General features: G+C 40.9%; 1 protein-coding gene across 2 annotated transcripts in view; it reads left to right on the top strand.

Annotated features, from left to right (window-relative positions):
- Nucleotides 1-17,539, top strand: part of SFI1 (SFI1 centrin binding protein) — a 94,207-nt gene that overhangs the window by 8,452 nt on the left and 68,216 nt on the right. The window contains exons 3-5 of one of the 2 annotated variants that reach the window (XM_028124710.2): nucleotides 6,108-6,141; nucleotides 9,686-9,859; nucleotides 11,923-11,994. In XM_028124710.2, coding sequence (XP_027980511.2) covers nucleotides 6,108-6,141; nucleotides 9,686-9,859; nucleotides 11,923-11,994 — 280 coding nt within the window. The remainder of the gene's footprint in view (nucleotides 1-6,107; nucleotides 6,142-9,685; nucleotides 9,860-11,922; nucleotides 11,995-17,539) is intronic. The other variant, XM_088019288.1, reaches the window with a different exon arrangement.

Raw genomic sequence — 17,539 nt, 5'->3', positions numbered from 1 at the left:
CTAACCTTGACAAAAGGAAGGAATTTACAAGAAAGAGTGCTGTTTACTAACAAATCTCAGACTCTCAGGGGTGAGTATATGGCTTGTAGCTGGTCAGTCATGAGTGTCCCACTGCCCTGGGCACGTGACTGTATAGGCTAATCAGGGGTTTTTCTCTAAAGCTGAGACAGTCATTTAAAGAGGGTTACTCTCTATTGCTGAGGTTGCTGTGACTGCGGTTACAGTATCCACCAAGTAGAGGCAGCGCACTGAGAGAAGCAGGAAGATCTGACAATGTTGAGACACGAGCTCTAGTTCTTGAAGCTCTAGTTGAGAATTCTTCCAAAGTGCAAGAGCTAGGGAATTACCTCTTTGTGCTGAATATCTAATCTCCGCTCATTGGCATCCAAGGTTTCCTGATGGGATTAGCCAAAGAAGAGGTCTGGCAGGAGGTAGGGGGAGGGAGAAGAATGAGGCCAGACTATTTATTTATTCCCTTGGCTCTCTCCTTGCAAGATGTTTTGGGTTGGCTGTGTCTCTCCACTGAAGTTCACAGAGCACCTGGTGAGGCAGGAGTCCTTCTGCGTTCTGGTAATTATTTCCTCTCCTTACCCCTTTGGGTCTAGAGATGACACCAGCTTAGCTTCTACTAGCTTCAGGCTCCTGCACTTTCCCTTGTGGTTCCTCTACACCCACACCTTTGTAAATATGCCATCCTCAAATTATCATTTGTTTTTAGTATATCATCAGTTTTCTGTGGGAATCTTGGGAATTTTTATCATGACTGGTGTTGGATTTTGTCAGATGGTTTTTCTGCATCAGTTGAAATGATCTTATGGTTTTTGTCCTTTATTAACAGGGTATATTACATTGATTTTCAGATGTTAAACTAACCTTGCATCCTAGGATAAATCCAACTTGGGCAGGGTGTTTTTTGTATGGTTCTTATGTGTTGGATTTAGTTTACTAATATATTTTGAGGATTTTTGTGTTGATAGTTTTGTTTATTAGATATTGGTCTATATTTTGTGTGTGTGTGATTTTTTTTTTTTTAAGATTTATTTATTTGAGAGAGAGAGAAAGTGAGTGAGAGAGAACACAAGCTGGGAGGGGCAGAGGGAGAAGCAGACTCCCGGCTGAGCAGTGAGCCTGACATGGAGCTCCATCCTGAGACTCCAGAAACATGACCTGAGCTGAAGGCAGACATTTAACCAACTGAGCCACCCAGGCGTCCCAGTGTGTGTGTATTTTTGTCTGCCTTTGGTATCAGGGTGTGATACTGGCTCAAAGTATGAATTTGGAAGTGTTCCTTCCTCCTTTATTTTCTGGAAGAATTTATAGAGTATCGGCATCTTTTTTTTTTTTTTTTTAAGATTTTCTTTATTTGACAGAGAGAGACACAGCGAGAGAGGGAACACAAGCAGTGGGAGTGGGAGAGGGAGAAGCAGGATTCCCGCAGAGCAGGAGTCTGATGTGGGGCTCCATCCCAGGACCCTGGGATCACGACCTGAGCCGAAGGCAGACGCTTAACGACTGAGCCACCCAGGCGCCCCAGCATCATTTATTCTTAAAATATTTGATAGAATTCATCAGTGGAGCCATCTGGACCTGGGCTTTTCTTTGTAGGAAACATTTTAAATACTAAGTCCATTGCTTTGCTTGTTATAGGTCTATTCAGAGTTTCTACTACTTTTTTTTTTTTTAAAGATTTTATTTATTTATTTGACAGAGAGATAGCGAGAGCAGGAACACAAGCAGGGGGAGTGAGAGAGGGAGAAGCAGACTTCCTGCTGAGCAGGGACCCCAATGTGGGACTTGATCCCAGGACCCTGGGATCATGACCTGAGCCGAAGGCAGACGCTTAACGACTGAGCCACCCAGGCGCCCTCTACTACTTCTTGAGTCAATTTTGGTAATTTATGTTTTTCTGGGAATGTGTGCATTTCATCTCAGTTATTTAATTTGTTGGCATAAAGTTCATAGTATTCCTTTATATTCTTTCAATTTATGAAAAGTTAGTGGTAATGTCCTCTCTTTCATTCCTACTTTTAGCAATTTGCTAAAGGCTTGTCAGTTTTGTTGAAGGACCCTTACTGTTGTTACACTTTTTTTTCCTTATGCTAATTTGAACTGGGTTCTGATTGCTTGCAACCTATAATGCTAACGTACAGAAGTTTTTTGTAGAACCTACTAGGCCTTGGGCAGGGTAGAAGCCAGAGTATGGTGGGAGCGACCTATCTGGCAGTTGTTTGGACCTTTCCTCCTGAGTGGTGCCATATTGGTGCTTCAGCCTCCAACTCCTGTTCAGTCTGTGTCTCAGCTCAAAATTCACTCCTGGGTGGATGAATCTGGATAGTCCAGCGTAAGTCAGATTTCTCCTCCTGCTCTAATCCACCGGGACTTGGAGAAGGATCATGGAGTTCCAGCGTTACTGCTGAGGTCTGCCCCTGCTGATCCCATAAAAAGGGATCCTTGAAAGCTGAATCAGCAGTGTTTCCCTTGTGCTCTGTAGAGCACTCTTCAGGCCTGCCTCATTTCATCCTCTGAAGCAAATTAACCGTGGCTTAAAATGAACCTCTGTAGCCTCTAACTCTTATTTTCTCCAATTACTTTACAGCTTCAGATGTGGGACCTTGAGAAGGGAATGTTTGCTTTAAAAAAAAAATTAGAACACAGTTTAGATTCAGAAAGGTGCATAAAATGTACTGTTTATTATATCATTTTGAAACAAACATGTAACCATCACACCAGTAAAGGAATAGTGTATTGTCAACACCTCCGAAGTTCCTTTTTCTGTATCCTTTCCTAATCACACCCACTCCTTCTTCCCTAGAGTAAACCACTGTCCTACTTTAATAGTAATCACTTTCTCAAATTTCTTTATATTTTTACCAGTTAAGTATGCATTCCAAAACAATATAGTTTAGTTTTGCCTCTTTGCCTTTATATAAATGGAATCATATGTATTCTTTTGTGTCTTGATTCTTTCTCTCAAGATTATAAGATTCCTTCACGTTATTGTCTATAGTTGTAGTTTGCTCATTTTCCTTGCTCTGTGATACATTATAGGACTATTACACAGTTTATCCATTCTGTTGACGGGCATTTGGGCTGTTTCCAGTTTTTGAATGTGATGATTCTCATATGCATAGTGTGGCACACAGCGGTTCTGAAGTTCGAGCCTGCATCAGAATGCTCTGGAGAGCTTAGTAAACACAGATTGTTGGGCTCCACCATCAGAGTTCTGATTCAGTAGATCTGGGGTCATGCCCAATGATTTATATTTCTAGTAAGTTCTGGCCATGTATGGGTGTGCTGTTGGCCCACATCTTCCCAACACTGCTTCTGTGGTGGGGATATAGTCATAGCTCACTGTGCTCTTTATTCGTATTTCCTGATTTCTGTTGCTGTTGAGTACCTGTTTTGGGGCATCTGAATTTCCTCTTTCTGAAGTACATATTCAACTCTTAATCACATTTTTCTTTTTTTTAAAGATTTTATTTATTTATTTGACAGAGAGAGACACAGCGAGAGCAGGAACACCAGCAGGGGGAGTGGGAGAGGGAGAAGCAGGCTTCCTGTGGAGCAGGGAGCCTGATGCAGAGCTCGATCCCAGGACCCTGGGATCATGACCTGAGCCAAAGGCAGATACTTAATGACTGAGCCACCCAGGCGCCCCCTTAATCGCATTTTTCTATTCAGTTGTATATTGAGTCTTTCCCCCAATTGATATATAGGAATTTTTATTTTTCCAAATGTGAGTTCTTTCTGTCTTATGTGTTGCAAATATCTTCTCCCTCTTTGTGGCTCACTTTTTTTCACTCTGGTATCTTTTGATGAATTACGGTGCTTTAAACTTTAATTTAGTAAAAATGATGTCTTTTTTAATATATCTTTTCCGTCATGTTTTAAGGGATCTTTCCTTTCCTGGGGTCATGAACATATTGTGTATTGCTTTCATTGCTTTATTATTTTGCATTTTTTTTCTCTAGACCATTTGAAAGTGATTTTTGTGGGGCGCCTGGGTGGCTCAGTCATTGAGCGTCTGCCTTCGGCTCAGGTCATGATCCCAGGGTCCTGGGATCGAGCCCCACATCGGGCTCCCTGCTCGGCGGGAAGCCTGCTTCTCCCTCTCCCACTCCCCCTGCTTGTGTTCCCTCTCTTGCTGTCTCTTTCTGTCAAAAAATAAATAAAAATCTTTAACAAAAAAAAAAGTGATTTTTGTTTGTCGTATGAGTTGTTTTTTTTTTTTTTTTTCCATGTGGATATCCAGCTGGGCCAGCACAGTTTACTGGAAAGACTTCTCTGCAGCGCCACCTTTATCATTAATCAAAGGTCCATTTAAGCTTAGGTCTGTTTCTCGGCTTTCTACTTTGTGCCTATGGTTGAATAGTCCCTGCTACAAAATCATGATGACTTGATTATATAGCTTTACAGTAAGTCTGAGATCTAAGTAAGGTTTCTCATCTAGTACTTTTAAACACTTCTTTAAAAAAGATTTTATTTTTAAGAAATCTCTATACCCAACATAGGGCTCGACCTCATGACCCTGAGATCAAGAGTCATATGCTCTACTGACTGAGCCAGCCATGCACCCCTCACCAAGTACTTTTAAAAGAATGTCTGTAAGCTAGTCTTGGTCTTCACAATTCTATATCAGCTTCAGAGTCAACTTGTCAGGTCTTTTCCCCATCTCACAAAACAAAAATTGTTGGGGTTTTAATTGAGATTACTTTGAAGCTATAGATCAGGTTGGGAAAAATAACTGTTTTGGTAAGTCCTAAAATTTTCCCTATAAAAATGTTTACAACTTTTTTTTTCCAGTAAACTCTTCACCCAACGTGAGGCTCGAACACTCAATCCCAAGATCAAGAGTTGCATGCTCTACTGGCTGAGCCAGCCCAGCACCCCAAATGTTTATAACTTTGCTCTAAAGATTGATTATTTGAGAGAGGCAGAGAGCGAGCGGCCGGGGGCGGGGGGCGATGGGAGAGGGAGACCAGCTGACTCCCCATTGAGCAGGGAGACCAACACGAACCTAGCCTGAGATCTTGACCTGAGCTGAAATCAAGAGTTGGACGCTTAACCAACTGAGCCACTCAGGTGCCCCTGCAACTTTTGTTAGATTTACTCCTGTACTTGGTGTTTGTGGTTTGAAAACAGTATATAAATAGCTTTGAATTTTGTTTATTGTTAGTCTATAGAAATACATACAGTTGATCCTAATTTGTAGATTCTGAATTTGTGAATTCATGTAATCGCCAAAATTTATTTTAACCCCCAATCTCCCAAGGCTTTCTCAGTGCTCTCGGGGTCATTTTTGGACATGTGTAGAGCCTTGTAACATTTGAGTTGCTCAACAGGCACATTCTCAGCTGAGATGAAACAAGGAATGCTCTGCCCTCCCCCTTTTTAAGTTTTTATTGAGGTATAATTGAGGTACAACATTATGTTAGTTTCAGGTGTACAGCATAATGATTCCATATTTGTATATATCACAAACTGCTTACCACTTAAGTCTAGTTAACATCTTTCACCATACGTAGTTACAGAATTTTTTTCTTGTGATGTGAACTTTTAAGATTTACTTTCCTAGCAACTTTCAAATACTCAATACGATTATTAATTATATCACCATGCTGTATATTTTATCCACATGACTTACTTATTTTATAACTGGCAGTTTGTAGCTTTTGACTCTCTCACCCATTTTGACCCCCCATCTCCACCCCTGCCTCTGGCAACCACCAATCTGTTCTCTGTCTGTAAGCTTGTTATTTTGTTCTGTTTCAAAATTCCACATATAAGGGAAGTTATATGGTATTTGTCTTTCTCTGTCTGACTTGTTTCATTTATTGGCCCTCAAGGCCCTCAAGGCCATTCATGTTGTTGCAAATGGCAGGATTTCATTCTTTTTTATGGCTGAAGAATACGCTAGTGTGTGTGTGTGTGTGTGTGTGTGTGTGTGTGTGTGTGTGTGTGTGTGTACACATACCACATTTTCTTTATCCATTCACCTGTCAGTGGACACTTAGGTTGTTTCTTTGTCTTGGCTATTGTAAATAATGCTGCAGTGAACATGGGGGTGTGTATATCTTTTAGAGTTGTATTTTTTTTTTCTTCTTCAGATAAATCCCCAGAAGTGGAATTGTGGATTATATGGTAGGTCTCTTTTTAATTTTTTGAGGAAACTCATTTTCCACGGTGCCTGCACCAGTTTGCATTCCAATGAACAGTGTATAAGGGCTTTTTTTTCCCACATCCTTGCCAACAGTTCTTATTTCTTGTGTTTTTAATATAGCCATTCTCACCCGTGTGAGGTGGTATCTCCTTGTGGTTTTGATGTGCATCTCTGATAATTAGGGATACTGGCATCTTTTCATGTACCTGTTCACCATTTGTATGTCTTCTTTGGAAACATGTCTATTCAGATTCTCTGCCCTTTTTTTTTTTAAAAAGATTTATTTATTTGAGAGAGAAAGAGAGCGCGAGAGGAGGGAGGGTCAGAGGGAGACCTGCTCAGTAGGGAGCCTGACGCGGGACTCGACCCTGGGAGTCCAGGATCATGACCTGAGCTGAAGGCTGTTGCTTAATGAACTGAGCCACCCAGGTGCCCTCTGCCCATTTTTAAAGTGGATTGTTTGGGTTTTTTGTTATTAAGTTGTAGGAGTTCTTTATATAGTTTGGATATTGACCCCTTATCAGACATAGGATTTACAAATATTTTCTTTCAATCAGTAGATGGCTTTTTCATTTTGTTGATTGTTTCCTTTTCTGTGCAGAAGCTTTTTAGTTTTAGTTCCATGCGTCGATTTTTGCTTTTGTTGTCTTTGCCTTTGGTGTCAAGTCCAAAAAAATCAGCACTGAGACCAATGTCAAGGAGCTTACTATCTATGTTTTCTTCTAAGAGTTTTATGGTTCCAGGTCTTACATTCAAGTCTTTAATTCCTTTTGAGTTTGTGTATGGTGTAAGTTTTATTCTTTTGCATGTAGTTGTCCAGTTTTCTCAATATCATTTATTGAAGAGACTGTCCTTTCCCCGCTGTGTATATTCTTGGTTCCTTTATCATAAATTAGTTGACTATATAAGCGTGAGTTTATCTCTGGGCTCTCTAGTCTGTTTCATTGATCTGTGTGTCTTTTTATGCCAGTACCATACTGTTCTAATAACTATAGCTTTGTAATATAATTTGAAATCAGGGAACGTGGTGTCTCCAGCTTTGTTTCTCAAGATTGCTTTGGCTCTTCAGGGTCTTTCTTGGCTCTACACATATTTTAGGATTATTTGTTCTATTTCTGGGAAAAATACCACTGGAATTTTCATAAGGATTGCATTGAATCTGTGGATGCTTTGGGTAGTATGGATATTTTAACAATATTGATTTTTCCAATCCATGACACAGAATATTTGAGGTGGCTTTATAGAATATAATACTGGAAATAACAAGGATCAACTGTGTATATATTTTTTATATTGTTTTTGTATCAAATAGTCTTGCTAGACTTGTACAAATTTTAGTAATTTACCTGTAGATTCTTTTGGGTTTTCTACATGCATAATCATGTCATACGCAAAATGACACTTTATTCCCCCTCTCCAGTCTTAATGACTTATAATTTCTCTTTTTTTGCTTTGCTCTGCCAGCCAGAACTTCCAGTACAACGTTGTATAGAAGCGGTCTTACGTGTCCTGTTCATAATCTCAAACAGGAAAGCTATCAGTGTTTCACCTTAAGTATGGTATCTACGTAGATTTTTCTTAGGTAGCCCTTATCAGATTAAGGTTTCTCTTCCTAGTTTAAGACTTTTTGTCATGAATGGATATTGAAAATTTTTTAATCAACTGTGTTTTCTGCATCTATTGAAATGATTATATGATTGTCTTAATGGTTGATTTTTCTAATGTTAACCTTCCCTTTCTGGAATTAAGCTTCCATCATATTGTATTATCCTTTTTCTATGTTGCTGACTTGAGTTAGCTGATACTTTGTTTAAATTTTTACATATGTATTCATTAGTGAGATTGATGTAAATTTTTCTTTCTTAAAATTTCCTCGTTAGGTTTTGTATTAAGGTTATGGCTAGTCTCCTAAAACCACCTGGTTTTATGTAGATTTGGGATGGGTGGTGTTCTTTTTTTTAAAAAAGAAATCTAAGGGGCACCTGGATGGCTTAGTTGGTTGAGTGTGTGACTCTTGATTTCGGCTCAGGTCATGATCTCAGGGCTGTGAGATCAAGTCCCATGTCAGGCTCCATGCTGAGTGCTATGTGTGGAGCCTGCTTGAGATTCTCTTTCTCCCTCTCCCTTTGCCCCTCCTCTGTTCTCTCTCTCTTTTTCTCGAATAGAATAGAATTAAAAAAAACAATTCTCAGAATAGTTTATGTGAGATTGGCATGAATTTTTCTTTACATTTTGGTAGAACTTGACAGCAAGACCATCTAGGCCTGAGGATTTCGTTGCGGGAAGGTTTTTACTACTGTTTATTTTTGCTAATGGTTATTGGACTGTTCACATTTTATACTTTTTGTGTAGTTTTGATAAGTTTGTTTCTTAGCTATTTATGCATTTTACCTATATTTTCAAATTTATTTGTATTGAGTTGTTTACAATATTTCTTAGGATCTGTAATGATGTGTTTCCCCCTTAATACTGGTTTTTGGCTTTTTCTCTCTTTGATCAGTTTCATTGACTTTTTGTCAATTTTATCTGTTTTTAAAGAACTCACTTTCCTTTTTGCTCTTCTCTGTTATGTTTGTTTTCCATTCATGCGAAAAAGAATTAACATTGCAGGCCTGAGACTGCTGTCCTTAGAAAGTCCTGCTTACAAGGTTGGCCTTTGACGGGTGTCTAGAAACTTAGATTTTGGGAGGGTTCTCACCATTCCCTGACTGATAAGGGTAGTTAACTGTGCCTGAACTGTTTGTGCAATTTGTTTTTTGGTTTTTTTTAAAACATTTTATTTATTTATTTGAGAGAGAGAGAGAGAGAGAGAGCATGAGAGGAGAGAGGGTCAGAGGGAGAAGCAGACTCCCTGCTGAGCAGGGAGCCCGATGTGGGACTCGATCCTGGGACTCCAGGATCATGACCTGAGCCGAAGGCAGTTGCTTAACCAGCTGAGCCACCCAGGCGCCCTGTGCAATTTGTTTTATACTGAGCACCTGCTCTCCTTCTAGAAATCTAGAATTTTGGTATGTGATAGGCAGAGAGTGCCTGTAGGACCAGCCCCCAGTAAGAACTTTGGCCACTGAGTCTCTAATAAGCTTCCCTGGAAGACAACATTTCACATGTGTTCACATAATTCGGTGCTGGGGGAATTAAGGGTATCCTATGTGACTCCATCGTTGGAGGCATGCACCTGATTTCCAGCAGCCTTTGCCCCATGTGCCTATTCTCTTTACTGATTTTGCTTCGTGCCCTCCTGTAATAAATAATAGCTGTGAGTGCAACTATATGCTAAGTCCTGTGAGTCCTTTGATCTAATCATCACTGAATCTAGGGGGTAGCCTTAAGGATGTTGGACACACCATTGTGAATGGCGGGTATTTCTATCAGAGACTGAGCTACTTATTGTCCTTGAAGCATAGTTACTATCAGTCTGTCTCATTGAGCTTATCTGTTTGATTTCACTTGTGTGTTAAAAGATATTTGCATCACATGCAGAGATAATTTGATTCTCTCCTTTCCCCATTGTTCCTCAAATTTAAGGTCTTTTAAGGATGGTGCAGTTAAGAAAACTTATCCTCCAAAGATACTGGCCAACCAGAAGTCTTCTGCCTTCTCTGGGATGCGGAGTGAGATACCTAGTGCCAGTCATCCAGTTCAGTATCATGCCTCACATGGTTGGACCCGAAGGAACCGGTTACGAGAGTTGCGTATCAGGTGAGCTTGCAAGTTGTCACCTGCCTGCAGTGGCTTTTCCATTGTTCTCCCTTCTTGGTGAAAATGAGGGGATGATTCTAATTCTTCTATCTCAATTAGTCGGAGACTTTGATGCCTACTCTTTGTGGCAGGATGTTCAGAAGAAAAGGATATTTAGGAATCTGCACATTTAAAGTCTGTCATTGTGTGTTTTCATTCACATTCTCTAGTTGTACCCACAATGTGTAAGCTATAAAGAGTCTTCCAGAAAAAGTCCATACATAGTCTGAGAAAAATTGTCATTTTCCACTACTTTTGATTAGGTCTATCAAAGGCATTCATTTATTCATTCAACAAAATTTTTTAAAAAGACTTTATTTATTTGAGAGCAAGAGAGAGAGAAGAGAGAAAGAAAGTGAAAGAGAGCACAAGCAGGGGGAGCAGCAGAGGGAAAGGGAGAAGCAGACTCTCTGCTGAGCAGGGAGCCCCATGCGGGGCTCGATCCCAGGACCCTGGGATCATGACCTGAGCCAAAGGCAGACGCTTAACCAACTGAGCCACCCAGGCACCCTCAACAAAAATTTATCAGGCTTTCTCTTCCTTGGCGCTGCCTGAGGAGGCACCATATATGTCTGGCACCAGATATGTCAAAATTAAGTGCAATTGGAGGAAACCAGAGGCATTGACAGTAGGGTGCACAGAAGATTCAAGGGCCAGATCTTGATGCCCAACATATGTTACAGGAGCAACAAGAATACCAAGCACATGCTGCCCAGTGGCTTCCTTAAGTTCCTAGTCCACAGTGTCAAGGAGGTTGAAGTGGTGAGGATGTGCAACAGATCTTACCGTGCAGGGATTGCTCACAATGTCTCCTCTAAGAACCACAAAGCCACTGTGGAAAGTGCGGCCCAGCTGACCATCAGAGCCACCAATCCCAATGCCAGGGTGCACAGCAAAGAAAATGAATAGACAGCTTCTGTATACATTGTATTTGTGTTAATAAAACCATAAAACTACAAAAAAAATTTTTATCAGGTGCCTACTTGGCTAGGTGTTGTGCTAGATGCTGAGCATACAAGGTGAATAAGACATTCCTGGCCCATGACCTCATGAAAGCTTAAAATCATATCGGCTTGACAGACTGTTAAGTCACACCAGGAAAGCATGATAAATGGTATAAGATGAGAGGATGTGGTGCTGTAGGCCCACATGGCTAGATCAGCACCACTAGTGTAGCCAGAGGAACTTCCTGGAGGAAGTGGGGTTTAAGATGAGTCCTAAAGGTTAATGTAAGAATAAGGCAGATAAAGGGTAGGAGGAAGAAGAGTGTTCCAAGCTGAACCTGGAGACAAACTGGCCAAGACAAGCCACGTTTTTTGTGTGTGTACCAGGCACTGTGCTAGGTACTTGGGATCCTGTAAGACATGGTCCCCATTCTCAGGGCCTCACAGTGCAGAGGGAACAACAGGTCCCCTGTGAGCTGATTACTGTGATTTGGTGTCATAACATTATATTTACTAAGGGTTGGATCAGAGTGTTGAGGGTACAAGGCTACTCACCGTGTTTGGGTTGGGGAAGGTCCAGGAAGGCTTTACATAGCAGCAAGCATTGAAGATGAGCCTTGATAGATAAGTGGGCGTTTGCTAGGTGTTTTAGGCAGTAAGAATCATACGAATAAAAGCATTATCATGTACTTTCCTTTTCCTCAACTCTGAAGTCTTCAGTGACAAAAGACTTTATATTGAAAGTATTTTTCAAAAATAATCAGCTTGGGGGATGCCTGGCTGCCTCAGTTGGTAGAGCATAGGACTCTTGATCTCAGGGTTGTGAGTTGGAGCCCTATAATGAGGGTGGAGATTACTTATAAAAATAAACATAATAAAAACAATCTGCTTGATCTTGGCTTTATAAATCTGTCCCATCCTATGCGCTATCTGATGCAAGATTAGCTGTGATTCACCTTTTGACTCATGCTAGCATCTCTCCCCAGGGGACCTTAGTTTCCCTCTGCTTTCCAGAAAATTGATGAAATAAGTCAAATGGAGTTTTAAAACGTGTATATATCCTTTCTTTCCTTCTTTCAGATGCGTGGCCAGAAAGTTCTTATATTTGTGGATTCAAATGACTTTTGGAAGAGTATTTCCCTCTAAAGCCAGGTAGTATTAGCTCAGAACACCAAACTTCTCTGAGTTCATTCTAGGTTTTTGTTTTGTATTAAGCCCATGTGTAACCTTTGTTATGGTATGTGTTACATTCTTCCCCTCCCCACCCCCCAAGCCTCCAGCAGACATATAATATAATGGTCATCTAACATATATTAGTTTGATCAAATGAGTGTATGAAGGAATCCTAAGTAAACCAGGATGGCTAAGATCCTCTCTGAAAAAAAGTATTTGCCCAGAAGTAAATAACCTGTTTCGGGGCACTGTCGAGACTGACCACATTGACTTGATCTAGGGCAGAACCTGGGGAAAAAGTTGGCATTGGCAAGGGGAGGGAAATTTTAGTCAAGAGAATGTGTATGGGCCACTGCCCCCTCCTGCAGGTTTTGGTTAAAATTGCTTCAGCGGGGGCGCCTGGGTGGCTCAGTCGTTAAGCGTCTGCCTTCAGCTCAGGTCATGATCCCAGGGTCCTGGGATCAAGCCCCACGTCGGGCTCCCTGCTCGGCGGGAAGCCTGCTTCTCCCTCTCCCACTCGTCCTGCTTGTGTTCCCTCTCTCGCTGTGTCACTCTCTGTCAAATAAAATAAAATAAAATCTTAAATAAATAAATAAATAAAATTGCTTCAGCAGCAGCACAAAAGGACGAAGAGCTGATTGCAATGGGGAGCCACCAGGGTCAGGGACACATGCAGGAGCTGGTGGGGCTGGAGAGAAGCGGCCAGTGTAGGGTAGATTTCAGAGGAAGAATTGGCAGCCACTGAGATACAGGCATTTTTTTAAAAAGGTAAATGTTGTGGGTTCTTAAGCTCTCTACTCTTCCCTTACTACAACCTTTCTTGTTTCATATTTTTAACATTGTGGCTTTCCTAATCGGGAGCATCATCCAAATCTTTTGATTCAAAGTCTTTTAAGCAAATTTGGCCTATGGCTGTCCCCTGAAATCTGTGCGCATACCTTGTGGGGGGCCATGCTCTTCCCATCTCCTTGGTGCGGCTTTGCCAGTGAAGTTTCCAGGGTGGCAGCAGTCCATCCAGCCATACACGTTAGGCAGAGTTCACCTCTGCTTTTCCTTCTTCTGAACCTTGGCCCTGTCCTTTTTCACTTCCTTGGTACCTTTTCAGTACCTTCAGTACCTTCAAATAAAGTTGTTGTTTTTTAATTCAGTTGAGTATTTTATTTATTCCCCCTCCCCCAATTTTTTTCTTCTTTTAGTGATTGCCCTAAAGAATATAATACATATCTTTAGTTTATCAGAGTCTAATGTTATTGGCCCTTTTGCCCTCTTCCCAAACAAGGCAAGGTCCTTAGAACACTTTTAACTCTGTCTGTCCCCCTCCCCACTTATATGCCCTTATTGTAAGGTATTTTAGTTCGGTTTATATTTTAAAATCTGCAAAACATTTATTTTTTCTTGTTTTATACAGCTAATATTCATTTAGATTTATTCACATATTTACCCTTCCTGTTCTTTTCTTCCCCCCTATGTCTCCAGGTTTCCATCTATGATTATTTTCCTTCTGTCACTGGAACATCCTGATCATTTGTTTTAGAATAGATCTGCTTGTGATGAATTCTCTCAGATTTTGTCAAAAAATGTTTTTATTTCACTTTTGTTTTTGAAGGATATTTCACTGCATAGAGAAATCTAGGTTGCCAGTTTTTTCCCCAGCATTTTGAAGATATTTCATTGTCTTAACACTTCCATTTGTAAGTCGTTAGTCTAATTATTGCTGTTTTGAAGATTCATTATCTTATTTTTCAAAGTTTTAATATGATATGGCTGGGTGTGGATTTTTCTTTTTTTAAAAGATTTTATTTATTTGTCAGAGCGCATGAGAGAGAGCACAAGCAGGAGGGAGCGGCAGGCAGAGGGAGAAGCAGACTTCCCGCTGAGCAAGGAGCCCAATGCTGGACTCGATCCCAGGACCCCGGGATCATGACCCCGGCCGAATGCAGACTCTTAACCGACTGAGCCACCTGGGCGTCCCTGGATTTATTTTCTAAAGTCTTTTAGCTCATTGTGAGATAATAGGTGACAGGGTTTGTATTTTTGCTTTGTTTTATGGACACATCTTTCTGGCATACTTTATAGGCATATTATTCTCCTTTTCCTTTTCCATACAATAACTTTGTATAGGATCTGACTTCAAATATTTTGTTGTTCATTTTTTTTTAAAGATTTTATTTATTTATTTGACACAGAGAGTGAGCACAAGCAGGGGGAGTGGCAGGCAGGCAGAGAGGTAGAAGCGGACTCCTCACTAAGCAGGGAGCCCGGTGTGGGATTTCATCCCAGGACCCTGAGATCATGACCTGAGCTGAAGGCAGATGCTTAACGACTGAGCCACCCAGGTGTCCCTTGTTGCTCATTTTTATGTGGAATTGATCTTTCTGAACTTTTTAGAGCGAGGCAAGATCAGTTAACTTTCTATTTTACAGAGCTCCCACTTCTGTCTCATTTGTAGTATTAAAAAAATATGGCAGCTTGCTCTATGGGATATCCTGGTTCTATTCCCCTAAAATACTTCGTCTGATTCTCTCTTTCCTTGTCTCTCTTGTCCATCTCCTGCTCAATTTTTATTCTCCTAGCAGTTTTTCCTCATTTTGAAGCTCTGGCCTAAAAGGGAACCTGGCATGTTGGTTCTGAGACTAGGGGCAGGACTGCTCCAACTGTTTCAAATCTGTCTGTATTAGCCCTGGTAGTGGAAAGGAGAAAACTCCTCTCAGATTCAGCTTCTAGTCTCAGATGGGATCTCTGCACTTTGCAGTGACTACTTATTGGCTGTTTTGGGGTTTTCCCATTCTCAGGTTCCTTAGATGCCACCCTCATTGCTCCTTCCTCCTGTAGAAATGTTAATACCATGCAGGTCTTTTGACTGTGGATGGTTTGTCTTCACCTGCTTGCATTTGGTTTCATGGGGATACCTTGCCCCATGGTTTTGTTGTAATTGATACATGAATTTTTGGTTTTACTACATGGTTGCCGTGTGTGTTTTATGGGGATTCAGAGACTGGAAAACTATGTTGTCCCCTCCACTATCTTCTCCAAGTTCTTTTCCTACTTAATTTTATTTAACTTAATATTTGACCCATATTTAACTAGAAATGTCTAAGTAATACCCATTTATAGTCCCAATATTTGGGAAATGCTGATTATATTAGAAATGCATTTGACTCTAAGTAAGAGAAAGTCTGACAGTGGCTTTAACAAATTGGGATTTGCTTTTTCTCATAAGCAGTTTGGAGGTTGGTCTTAGTTTAGCTGTTCAGGGAGGCCATCAAAGACTCAGACTTTCAGTACCTTCCGAGTTCACCTTTTTTAACATATGTCCATTTGTCCTCAGAGATGACACTGCATAGTTGCAAAACGACTGTTCTCTGTTTTACACAGGAAGGAGTAGGGAAGCGTGGTGTCATATCTGTCTTTTACTTAGGGAAACAAAACTTTACTGGAAACCCTCAGCTGCATTCTGCTCTGCCTCATTGTCCAGAGCTGTGTCACTGACTGCCTTTTGCCACAGAGGAGGCTGGGAATCCCAGCCGCCTCTGCAGCAGGTGCCCGTGAGGAGGCCGAGGCCTGACAGTGGGTGTTGGGTTAGCCGGTGACCGATGTCTGCCATACTGCTTTAAAATCATCCCCTTATAATCTTTACTTTCTTTGCTCTTGACTGGTAGCAGGGTCTGGAGGAAAGGTGACTGGACTGGAATTTCAGAGACCTGCGTTTTGGTCCTAGCCCAGACCCTAGCTAATTGTTTGATCTTGGGATAAGTTATGGTTCTGGGCCTGAGTTTCTCAAATTGTAAAATGAGAGAATAAGAATACTGCTTATTCTCTAAGCATCTACCGGAATTAGAATTCTGATACTGTGTTGACTTAGAAATTTAGGATTTTTTTTTTCCCCCAAGTTGTGATCTCTTTTTAAATCAAGTGGGTTGTTTGTTACTTTGGGGAAGATTAGACATATTGATGTTGGCTTTTTTGTTTGTTTTGGACTTTTTTCATGTTATTTATTCCTCACTTTTAGGAATATTAGAGGAGAATTAATTCATACCAGAAAATGCAGAATAATGCCTTTATGTTCTTGGAGATTGTTTTAACTTTTATAAAATGGCATTGTTTTATCATTAGTAAACTGAGTCAAAATGACCATCGAATTAGTAGGGCAAAAATAATGCAGTATATGTCCATATATAAGGTAGTCTTAAATATGAGGTAGTCACCTATTTTCCTGAAGAGAAGATCTGAACAAAGTTTTTTTGGTTAACTTGAGAAGTAGGTAAAGCAGTCAGGTCTTTCTACAGTATTTAATTCATCAAGATTTCTTCCTCATTCTTAGTTAATGGCCTTGCTTCCTATTTTCTTGATAGAAACAACAGAAGAGGGGCACCTGGGTGGCTCAGTTGGTTAAGCGTCTACCTTCTACTCAGGTCATGATCTCAGGGTCCTGGGATGGAGCCCAGCATCGGGCTTCCTGTTCAGCGGGGAGTCTGCTTCTCCCTCTCCCTCTGCCCCTGCTCGTGTGCTTTCTCTCTCACTCTGTCTCTCAAATAAATAAATAAAGTCTTAAAAAAAAAAAAGAAACAGAGGAAACCTGCATAGGCTCCCTCCCTGACATCCACGCACCGCCAACATGTGTCAGCGTGCAAGCTGCTTTCTCTGCCATTAGGCAGGTGAACTGTCCTTGCTCTCATCTGCGGCAAAATCCTTGGCTTTTGCACTGTTTCCTTTGTGCCTACTCAAGGGTATTACTCTAGCAGTTTTTTTTCTCTTTTCTGCATCAGTTTTTTGCCATTTACTGGATCATTTGCACCAGCATATACCCTTATTTCTCTCACGCTGAAAAATATCTCTTTGACCATACGTCCTCCTGCAGCTAGCACTCCATCTCTTCGCTCCCCTTTACATCAACTCCCCTGGCCATACTCTATCTCCAACACATGTTGTAGTCTCTCTTAAATCCATCCCACTAGTCTTTAGATTCTACTCCTCCACCAAAATTGTTTTCGTTAAGGTCACTATATCATAATTTTTTTAGGTTAATGTAGCAATTTGTTTTTAAGATTTTTGCTTATATTGTCTGTTTCTTAGCCGCCTTTTTCTCTCTGCTTTTGGTCACTGTCTCATATGGGAACCTTTCCCTAAATGTGAAAAGATCTTTTTATTGTCTGTTCATATTTAAGAGTTAGGCACTAAAATGCTGATTTTGGAAGCTTTTCTATGTATGCACAGGGACTTGTAAATTGAAAGCTTTAGTTTGGTTTTGAGGCAGAGACCAGACAGTTTCACTGGGGAACCTCCAGCTGTCAGTATCTAAAAGCCTTTTCCCAGGGGGCACCTGAGTGGCTCAGTAGGTTAAGCGTCTGCTTGGGCTTAGTCACGATCCCAAAGTGCTGGGATCAAGCCCTGCATCAGGCTCCCTGCTCAGCGGGGAGTCTGCTGCTCTCTCTCCCTCTGCCACTCCCCCTGCTTGTGTACTCTCTCTCAAATAAATAAAATCTTTAAAAAATAATAATAAAAGCCTTTCCCTTAGGTTGATCAG

Source organism: Eumetopias jubatus, unplaced genomic scaffold, assembly GCF_037043125.1.
Source record: "Eumetopias jubatus isolate StellerSeaLion01/CBP00866 unplaced genomic scaffold, mEumJub1_p1.0 scaffold_16, whole genome shotgun sequence".
Classification (NCBI taxonomy): Eukaryota; Metazoa; Chordata; class Mammalia; order Carnivora; family Otariidae; genus Eumetopias; species Eumetopias jubatus.
The sequence above is the reverse complement of the archived record's forward strand: the minus strand, read 5'-3'. Positions and strand labels throughout refer to the sequence as shown.